Here is an 11,340-nt window from a genome sequence, read left to right on the forward strand (position 1 = left end):
AATTCCATCCCAAATCCCATCCCGCCACCTTTGATGTGGTGGGAGCGCTATTTTCAGTCCTGCTGAGATTATCGAAGCTACTAGAATAGGGCGATTTCAGAAAAATGCGAGTTTGAGCTCTTTTTGAGCTTCCGCTCAGTGTGTCTGAGTCGCAGCGCCACCGCTCGGGAAGGAGCACTTACCGAACATGTTCGGCATGCTATCGAAGCTTTCTGAATAGCTACCTACGCAAAATTGTTCGGGAAGTGCTCAAAAAGCTTGATGACTTAGTTATCAAAGTTTATAGAATAGGCCCCATAGAGAGGGTCGGGGTACCTTACAATACATAGGATCTTAAACACGCTATTAGAGAGGGTTGGGGTTCCTTACAATGCATCTGATATAAGCTATTAACAAGGGTTGGAGCTCCTTACAATGCATCTGATCTCAGACGCGCTATTAGAGAGGGTTGGGGCTCCTTACAATGAATCTGATCTCAGACGCGCTATTAGAGGGGGTTAAGGTTCTTTACAATGCATCTGATATCACACTCGCTATTAGAAAGGGTTTGGGTTCCACAGAATTTCACAATATAATTATAGAGTTCCTTAACCAACAAAAGGTTGGAAACCACTGATTTATAGGGAATAAGGGACAATGTTGAAACAAAAGGTAAAGTGGCTGCTCGTTGTGGGAAGGTGTATGCCTCAGCCGCACCGGTGATATTATTTAGATTTAGGGGTGTGAATGTTAGGGTGTGTTAGCATGGAGTTTGGTTCAGATGCACAGCAGGTCCTTATAGAGTAAGAGAATTGGAGGGGAGAGGGGGGTGAAAGATGTTAGGGGTATGCCAGGTAGGCTTCCTTGAAAGATGAGGTGAGCAGGGGAGGAGATGTAAATTTGGGTATCATTGGCATAGAGATGATACTGAGAGCCAAAGGATGGTATAAGTTCACCAAGAGAAGACGTGTAGAGTGAGAATAGCAGAGGGCCAGGGACAGAGCCTTGTGGAACCCCAACAGATAGAGGGAGCGATACAAGAGAAAGAAACACTGAAAGAGCTGTTGGAAACGTAGGCTGTAAACCTGAAAAAGGCTGCGTCACGTAGGCCAATGTCGTAGACAATGAGCAGGAGAAGGAGGTGAGCACACAACCAACCAGGGATTTCAGAAGGACATACTGTAAAATACCTAGCAAATGTACAAAAACGACAAACAATAATATTTACCACATTATTGTCATTATTATTTACCACCCTATAGAGAACCCAAGTACATCCAACCAATAACACTAAAGCTTCACAATGTAGGTAGCACACAAAAACTTTGTGATATCACCAAGACCTAATATAACAAAACCTAGTTTATAAATGGAATAAGTGATTTGAATCCAAACAAATAGATCTAGGCATCGCCAGACTGTATGATCGGTATCCACTAATACATTATTTATTTTCACTCACCCCCTAACACTTGTGGCTTCTCATGGCTCTGCTGCTCTAGTCAGCAGCATCATGACCCATCAGTGTTAGCTAGTATGATTTTTATACTGACATTGTGGCTATTTTCTCTTTTGTGAGTGTCTGCAGCGTATCCCAGTGAAAGTGGCATCCATCTACAGGGCTCTGTGGTCTTGGAGAAATGCTGTTAGAATTATAGTGTAAAGAACGAAGGTACTGCCAGTGTAAATCCCTGCAGGTACAGCGAGAATGTGCAAGCAGATAACACAGCGTCTGAGCACAACAGTCAAAGTAATAAAGTGAAATACGTAGTTGCTAAAAAGAGTGTGAAACAAATGGAATTAGGACGTGCAATATATCCAAACTAAAACAGCAACAATTACTTACTGTAGTTTTGCGGCACGAGTTCCGGATTCTTTGCCAGCTTCAGTTTATAGGATACATCTCCAATATTAACAGTGTCACCTGTAAGATAAGTGGGACAAATAGCACAATATAAATAGACTGATACGTTATCTCAAATCAAAAGATGAATTATTCCACTTACAAGCTTCACTAATGTCCAAAACTGTAAGCCACAAAACTTCTTAGGAGTCGGGATTCCATCAAACAATCTGACACACAAAATATTTGCACATTTTAATTCCCTCAGGGTAGTTAAAGTGATTAAATACGGATAAAAAATGCTGCTTATTCTAGCCAGACTAGCCCACCATAAATAATAATTAATTGAACTATCGTGAAGGAATATGAGTCCATCTGCTTCATAACCCTATGCTATGTCATGTTACACAAACTGTATTACGTGTAACTAACACAAAGCTCAGATGGAACCTATTCTGTGCTATATAGGTCTATAAAGCATTGAGCTGAAAAGGTTAACGGAGGTAATGCACACACAGGTAAAAAGGTAAAATAAACATCTATTTTTGCACTTTACTTTGTAACAATTAGGTTAGTTCTTTTTGCTAGCAAGTACACTGTTATTATATTTACGTGTCTTTTCGTGTTTTTTGTACACTTGGTAACATCCTTCTGACCCATGTTATTTTGTGTTCAGAATCTTTTCACTATATTTTGTGCTCCTTCCGAGCATTTTTTGTGCTCCGTCGTTTAGTTACCATGACAACTTGCTAGGCACCAATAACAGTTTCCCCGCAGCATCCAGCCCACCTCTCTCTGTATCTATTCTGAGTGAATGCGCTTGTCCTAGTTGTCTTGAAAAATCCGTTGTGGGAGCCGAAATGCTGACAACATGACAGTAAATTATCAATAAGTCCACCGCAGATGCTGTCTAGACGCTACTTTACACTCTTTTAGTTTATATATTTGGCCAAGTAATTGCTGCCTCATTTATTTTTAGGTACAAATATATTTTGTCTCAATTTTATTTTAAAGTAATGTTAAGTTGATGCTACTAAATGATGAATTTATTGTCGCTTGAAAATATTGGGAATACATTGAATAGTATGCAATATATACAATCATACTTTGTGTCTAAAGCTTTTTTTTTCTCATGTATTATATTATGTCATGTAAAGACTAACAGAGTAAAATAAAAGTCTTCAATGTAACTTAAAAGGAAATTACCAAATGCCAACATCTATAACAATGAAAATGTCTCATTCTGTTTCCTGGAGAGAACAAAAACAGAAGTATAACGAGCTAAAAGGACACGAGATAAGCATGATGCTTTGAGAGTGGAAATGTGAGGAGGCAGAGATCATCAGGTATTCAGGGAACATCGCTGACCTCTATGTCTATCCCCAGGAGTATCAGAGAGCACCTGCCCTTAGCATTTTCTGCAACCAGCGTAGCACAGCAAACATAGAAAAGCTGTGGCAGTGGTCAAAAGGATTTTACAGTTCATCAAAATTAAAAACAAGTAACACTTTTAATAATTGTCCATCAAAAATATATTTTCCCCATGGCATTCCGAAATGGGAGGGTCAGACCAAAGGAAACACCCTGAGGCATTTCCCAACATCACCTACTGTAGCTTCATGAGAGGGTCTCTACCTTTAGTGTGAGGAGCATGGTTCCCATTTGATATGAGTTAACCCTCAAGATCCACATCAACACATCATGCTGGGCAAAGCCACAGAGAAAAGTCAGGTTGGAGCAAAGACCAGTTAGAGGAGTAAAAGGGAGATATCCATGGGAGGAGCAACTGCTAGAGACGAGCATGGGTCAAAAGAGTACCTCTTACTACTAGACGATTGACAATAGTTGCCTTCCAGTTTGAATTTCCAGGAATTCAACACCCTCCCCATTTTATGATGGAGAACAAGTGATCAGATGTTTCAAATACAAAATTAAAACTACTCTTAGCGCTACTTAGCCTACACTAATATCTATGCTAATATCAATTAACAATGTATGATAATCACATGTGAAATCAAGAAATGTGACAGCGGAATAAATAGTGTCCAACAGTGTTTGAGATGCAGCTTCGACGCCCTCTCAGTGTACACATCCCCAGTGCGTTCCAAACCTCTCAAACGTTGCAGCTCTATGCGCATGCGCCGCTCAGATGACGTATGCAGGTGACGTGCAGAGAACTGGAATTGTCCCTCCGGTCAGACATGTACCTACTCGTACGCATTTCATCAATCTATGTTAGCTTCATCAGGGTGCTGCGAGTGAGAGGCTGCTGCTCGACTTAGGCTCCTGTGTCGGCGCTGCAAGCGTGCATGCCTGGCTGGCGGAGCATGCAGCCGAGATCCCCGGACTGCAATGAGCTGCAGGGGAAAGGCGGGGGAGCGTGGTGGGGGGCGTGGCCACGACGTCACCCGGCAGGTTCGCCCTCATTGGTTGAACGGCCGGGGGGGTGTTGCCAGCATTCCATCGCAAGTTGTGAGCACAGATTTCCTGTCTTCAGGGAAATCTGTTTGCACAAAGCGCCGGCCAAGGCAGCAAGCAGGCCCGGCCCCATTGAGGGGTGGTTCTTCTCCGTGCAGCAGGGACCTGGCCTTAGTCCAGGAACCCGAGCTGCATGACCTGGACAGGAGAGCAGAAACACCCGACTCGGGAGACTATACCTTGCCTTAAAGAACTTGTAATCTGAGAGTGAGACCATTGTTTTCATACAAATATATTTTATTTGAAACATTTTACTCTATTGGTTCCCCTCTCTTTTATTCTCTTTATTAAAATGTTTCTATGTTCAGTGTTTATATGTCCACTATGTTGTTTGTTACTGCACCAGTGAGCGCACTATAATTTGGAACTTTATCATCAAAGTTTCACCTGGATAGATTTATATTGAGGCTGCCAAATCTGATATCAGGATGTATGGAAGCCTCGGAGATAGCATGGAAAACCACAAAAGACAGGAGTCCGAAAAGTATAAAAAGTGACAGAATTTAATGTAACACAGAAATAACAAGACAGAAAAAACTAAATAGAGTCTGCAAAATGTGCAGAGCTACACCAAAAAGCTATGGTAGCTAAAAAATTAACATGGGACAATTAGTGCTAAGGGAAATAACAGGAGAAACCAAGGAAAGCTGCAAGGAACTGCAGTGCTACCTGCAACAGCAATAATAAACAAGGGGACAAAATAGTGCAAAGGGAATACATGACAAAAAATAAAAAAGGTACCTGAATATCTGTCAAACTAGGAGCCAGAGGGAAGAAAAACAGGGAAAGATGCAGCACTAGGGAACAAAGAATAACCTGACTCCTGACCTGTAAACAGAATGATTAAAAAGCGAAGACCAAACAGGATATGTGGGGTTTTATAGCCAAACTAGGATAGCAGCTGGCCTCATTAACGGATATGGTTCGGACCAGTTCTGGACCTAAACCTTACTCCTCTGTGCGCCCCTACAGGTCTAGGAAGAGTACTGTGGGACGGATTCATAACGTGAGGACTCGTGCTCTGCGGAGGGGACTGAAAACCAAAGTTTTCAACATAATCGCAGTGCCGGTTTCACTTTGAAAATGTCCCACTATTTTGCTGTCCACGCGTTATTTTTAGGTTTTAACATTGTATGGAGCTTTTCTCTAATTTATTGATACTAATAAAATGAATTGTATATTATATAATCAGTAGAGGTAGAGTGCTATTAATAGGGATTCTTTTCTTCTTTTTTACGCTATGTGCACATTCCCTTAAGCACCACTCTATTATGTTACATATTATATTAGAGCAGGGTCTTTTCTTTGATTATATATATATATATAGCAAATGGAAATATTACTGTATGTTCATTTGCATGTCTTAGACAGGTCTGCAACCCTGTCTTTCGCCATTATCGCCCAGCATACAGCACTTCCACTGCAGCAAGGGATTCTGGGAAATGACATGCAAATGAGCACACAGCCTATGCTTAAAAGCTGTGTTTAAAGCAGCATGCATTGGCTTAAGGGTTGCTCGTGTAATATGAGCTTGAGACAAAAGGTGGCACTGTGTGCTCATTTGCATGTAATTTCCCAGAATCCCTTGCTGCAGTGGAAGTGCTGTGTACTGGGCGATAATGGTGAAAGGCAGGGTTGCAGACCTGTCTAAGACATGCAAATAAACATACAGTAATATTTCCATTTGCTATACTGTATGCTTTACTGTGGAGTGTTTTTGTCACTTTTTTATCCACCATAACCTTAATAAGTGTGGTATATATATATATATATATATAATATATATATATATATATATATATATATCAGAATAAATGAGTTCTTCAGTATTAGGTGATATCTTTTTTATTGGACTAACAATTTATGTCATAGGACAAGCTTTCGAGAGTTATCCTCTCTTCTTCAGGTCAAGCAATACTGATATACAAAGGATTCAATGGCTAAAACAGTGTAGAGAGGGAAAAAAAAACAGATATTTACTGTATATAAGGTAGGGTGTTAAATGTGTTTGAAGCCGGGGGACAGTGTCAAAGAAAGGTGGGGAGGGGGAGGGATATATATATACATATATATATATATATATACACATATATATATATATATATATATATATATATACACATATATATATATATATATATATATATATATATATGACATGGACACCTCATGTTAACATAGCCCCTGAGAAAGTTCCGCACAAACGAAACGCGTTGGGCATTTGCCCAGGAGAGCAGCGGACCAACCACTCATAAGAAACATCTACTTCTCCAGGCTCATAGCTCCGTGTGATAAGTAGCGGCGACCATTTCCACAGGTGACGTCGCTTGCGTGTACATGGGAGGAGAGGCAAGAACGGGGGTTGTTGGCGTGAACTCCAGGACATCTTTGAAATGCACACATGGCCCCTGGGTGGTCATACCGCCTTTATTTTTTTTTCCATTTTGTAAGTGCATTCTACATTACATTTACATGAGTAAAATATAAATATCGCACAATTTTCTTGTCTTTTATTGCATTAAGGATTATTTCAAGAGTTCTGCTGTTTGCATGCAGAGGTCTTTCCTCTGAAATGCTTGTTTTAATTGGACACCATGTGAGTGGGATTAACATTAGTTAATTTCTAGTTATCCACATTACCAGTGTTGCACTATTTTTCTTCCTTTGTTTTCCCCTTTTCACATCATTTGCCCTCCAAGATTTGTGTTTTTTTGCATTGTAAATGGAAAGCTGACTAAACAACAACAGGTTTCTCTACTTGCATCACTAGTCCCTAGCACTAGTTGTAATACTAATCCTCAGGATCACTCACATTAGCTGCCCCCAACACCGCTTTCACCACGGCTGAGCAACGTGTATAATAATAATAGCATGTTCTTGTATAGCGCTGCTAGTTGTACGCTTTACAGAGGCTGAGGTCCCTGCTTGGAGCTCGCAATCTATTTTTTGGCGCCTGAGGCACAGGGAGATAAAGTGACTAGCCGACACCAGGAATTGAACCAGGCTCCCCTGCTTCAAACTCTCAGTGCCAGTCAGTGTCTTTACTCACTGAGCCGCTCCTTCTCTATCCGACTATGCTCTCTGTACTGTACCTGCCTACACTCTGTGTATTGTGTACTCTCTGTACGGTACCCGTCTATGCTCTCTACATTACACCGGTCTGTGCTATCTGTATTGTATGTTTTCTGTACTGTACCAGTCTATTAAACCTGCCTGTGCTCTGTGTATTGTGTGCTCTTTTTATTGTACCTGCCTGTGCCCTCTATATTCTGTGCTCTCTGTACTATACCTGCCTGTGCCCTCTTTATTCTGTGTTCTATGTATTATACCTGCCTGTGCCCTCTTTATTCTGTGTTCTATGTATTATACCTGCCTGTGCCCTCTATATTCTGTGCTCTCTGTACTATACCTGCCTGTGCCCTCTTTATTCTGTGCTCTCTGTACTATACCTGCCTGTGCCCTCTATATTCTGTGCGCTCTGAACTATACCTGCCTGTGCCCTCTATATTCTGTGCTCTCTGTACTATACCTGCCTGTGCCCTCTTTATTCTGTGCTCTCTGTACTATACCTGCCTGTGCATTGTGTGCTCTCTGTACTATACCTGCCTGTGCTGTGTATTGTGTGCTCTTTTTATTGTACCTGCCTGTGCCCTCTTTATTCTGTGCTCTCTGTACTATACCTGCCTGTGCCCTCTTTATTCTGTGTTCTCTGTATTATACCTGCCCGTGCCCCCTATATTCTGTGCTCTCTGTACTATACCTGCCTGTGCATTGTGTGCTCTCTGTACTATACCTGCCTGTGCTGTGTATTGTGTGCTCTTTTTATTGTACCTGCCTGTGCCCTCTTTATTCTGTGCTCTCTGTACTATACCTGCCTGTGCCCTCTTTATTCTGTGCTCTCTGTACTATACCTGCCTGTGCCCTCTTTATTCTGTGTTCTCTATATTATACCTGCCTGTGCCCCCTATATTCTGTACCCTCTGTACTATACCTGCCTGTGCATGGTGTGCTCTCTGTACTATACCTGCCTGTGCCCCCTATATTCTGTGCCCTCTGTACTATACCTGCCTGTGCCCCCTATATTCTGTGCCCTCTGTACTATATACCTGCCTGTGCCCCCTATATTCTGTGCCCTCTGTACTATACCTGCCTGTGCATTGTGTGCTCTCTGTACAATATCTGCCTGAGCTCTGTGTATTGTACCTGTGGATGTGCTGTGGCCCCTGGTGAGAGTGGGCTGGGGGGCTGCTCCCCGGCGGTTCAGCAGCTGGTTGAGGAGACACCGGACCCTTCGCAGAGAGGAGGCGGGGAGACGCCCCGGGGGAGGCAGGCGGAGCAGGGACTGCATGGGGAGCAGCACTGGGGCCCGGGCACAGAGACAGGCACTGTGATACTGTGATACTGTGTGTGTGTGTCAGTGATAGTGGCACAGTGTGTGTGACAGTGTCTGTGTCAGTGATAGTGCCACAGTGTGAGAGGGACCTTGTGTGTCAGGGATAGTGACACTATATGTGTGAAAGTAATAGTGTCTGTGTGCAGGGGCAGTGACACTGTGTGTGTGCTCCCAAGCTTTCTTACTGTGTCATTGTGAGTGTCCTCCACTGGCTGTGTGATTGTGTCCCCGGTTCATGTGCTGCAGGGGAAGGAGATGAGTGAAGCACAAATTCCGACCGGAAACACTTCCCCACGTAACCTTCCCCACATCTAGGTGAGAGAGTGATCTGTGACGTGTGTGTGTGTGTGTGTGTGTGTGTGTGTGTGTGTGTGTGTGTGTGTGTGTGTGTGTGTGTGTGTGTGTGTGTGTGTGTGTGTGTGTGTGTGTGTGTGTGTGTGTGTGTGTGTGTGTGTGTGTTAGTTATACTGTGACATGCAGCACAAGCATGTGTGTGTGATGTATACTGTGACATGCAGCGTGTGTGTCTGATGTACACTGTGGCATGCAGTGAGTGTGATGTATACTGTGACATGCAGCGTGTGTGTGTGTGTGTGTGTATACTGTGATATGCAGCCTGTATGTATGTATGTATGTGGGTTTTCTGGCTATGCATCTTAACCCTGGCTGTGCTTAAAGCTGTGACCATGCAGCAAGCTTAAGCCTATAGGGAACCATGTTAAACATGGTTTTGAAGCAAAAGGTGACACTGTGTGCCCATTTGCATGTAATTTCCCAGATCCCTTGCTGCAGTGTAAGTGCTGTGTGCTGGGTGATAATGGTGAAAGGTGGTGTTGCAGACCTGCCTAAGACATGCAAATGAGCATACAGGAATATTTGCTATATGTATACTGTGATATGTATGTCTGTGTGCTTGTTATGTATACTGTGACATGCAGCGTGTGTGTGTTATGTATACTGTGACATGCAGCCTGTGTGTTATGTATACTGTGACATGCAGCCTGTGTGTGTTATGAATACACAGAAACACACTAGTCAGCCATTATTTGCCTGCAACAAGATGGTCTTTTAGCCTGTAGCCATCCATCTTCACAGGTTTGGGGCACCTGCCGGGATTGATCTCTAATGTGCTGGCCAGGCCACCATGTTATGAGTCACGTCACCATGGCAAGGGTTGATATAATAACCACTATAGATGACCGACCACTCAGCCTATTAGAACAGTTAATTAATATTCCACCAGTGCATAGGGACACAGGGAACCTGTAACGCATAAAGTGTAACTTGAAGAAATTACACTAGATCCCTATCACAACTGCACTCAAGGTGTGTAATAATACAACATAATTTCAGACTTAATAAATCATAGAATCCAAATATTCTTAATGTTGCAACTTGATACATGGTTCTAAATAAACACTTTAGCAGGAATAGCCAACTGACAAGAATACTAAAACATCTATAACTGTCTATGAAAATAATACAATTTAATTAACGATAATATTAAACAACGAAGCATGTGAGGTTTATATATATACAGTGAATCATAAAAAGCCCCAGGATAGGCGATACAATACAGGACACTATTGGATAACCTGAACTCAGGTAAGTATGATACATATAGGTGTCTCTGGATATCTCTGATTACTGTATCAGTGACAATAGAAAGTTATAGATGTTTTAGTACTCTTGTCAGTTGGCTATTCCTACTAAAGTGTTTATTTAGATCCACCATATATCAAGTTGCAACATTAAGAATATTGGGATTAAGTCTGAAATTATGTTGTATTATTGCACACCTTGAGTGCAGTTGTGATAGGGATCTAGTGTAATTTCTTCAAGTTATACTTTATGTGTTAAAGGGCTGATATATACATTTCGGGATGAAATGGGAGAGAATACCACTGAGGAAGTCATAATACGTAACGAAACGCTTTGGGCATTTCCCAAGGAGGACTTGTGTAAACTGTCTGTGATATTCGCCTCTAGTGACGTGAGAAAGAAGCACATTACTGTTCTGACAAACACCTGAGAATGACAAGTAGCATGTAGGCTACATCACTCGATTTAAGAATATAGTAAAAAAAATAAAAATATTTCAGCACTGATGGCTGTTAACACCAGTTATCACTTAGCAAAGTGATTTTACATCCTATGTTTGAGTATATCTAATTTTGATACAGCGCTACCAAGCACGAAACGCACTAGAGAGACTTGCTGGTTTCTCAGTTTTTATTCATGTGCCAATAAATATTTTAGTAGACTACTTCAGCCCTCATTTGTTTTCAGCAGCTGTGCACCGTTTGTTTTGAATCTCTGTATATCTCATTTTAAACCTTTTTTAATATACAATTAATTTGACCTATACGATGGAGAATGCACTACTCTGTTTTGTTAAGGTCTCGTGTGTGTGTGTGTGTGTGTGTGTGTGTGTGTGTATGTTTATGTAGCGCTTCTTCCCCCCTCTGGGAGATCTGCCCTTTCTACAGGTGTCTGTTGGTGCAAGTACCTGTTGGTGTCCAGGAGATGCTGAGGTTCCGCTATGTTGTAGGGAAACAGGACAGGCTTTAGTTGTGGCTTTGTGGTTCTTTCTCTTTGTGCTACCACAGGTTCCAGGAGTGCTGGATGCAGTCCCCATGATAGAACA

General features: G+C 42.0%; 1 protein-coding gene across 2 annotated transcripts in view; it reads right to left on the reverse strand.

The window, feature by feature from the left end:
- VWA8 (von Willebrand factor A domain containing 8) overlaps positions 1–8,994 on the reverse strand; it is a 348,614-nt gene extending 339,620 nt beyond the window's left edge. The window contains exons 1-2 of one of the 2 annotated variants that reach the window (XM_075591071.1): positions 8,504–8,994; positions 1,826–1,903 (exon numbers count right to left, since the gene is read on the reverse strand). In XM_075591071.1, coding sequence (XP_075447186.1) covers positions 1,826–1,903; positions 8,504–8,648 — 223 coding nt within the window. In that variant the 5' untranslated portion in view covers positions 8,649–8,994. The remainder of the gene's footprint in view (positions 1–1,825; positions 1,904–8,503) is intronic. The other variant, XM_075591073.1, reaches the window with a different exon arrangement.
- Positions 8,995–11,340: the final 2,346 nt, after the last annotated feature.

The sequence above is a fragment of the Ascaphus truei genome, chromosome 3 (genome assembly GCF_040206685.1).
Source record: "Ascaphus truei isolate aAscTru1 chromosome 3, aAscTru1.hap1, whole genome shotgun sequence".
Classification (NCBI taxonomy): Eukaryota; Metazoa; Chordata; class Amphibia; order Anura; family Ascaphidae; genus Ascaphus; species Ascaphus truei.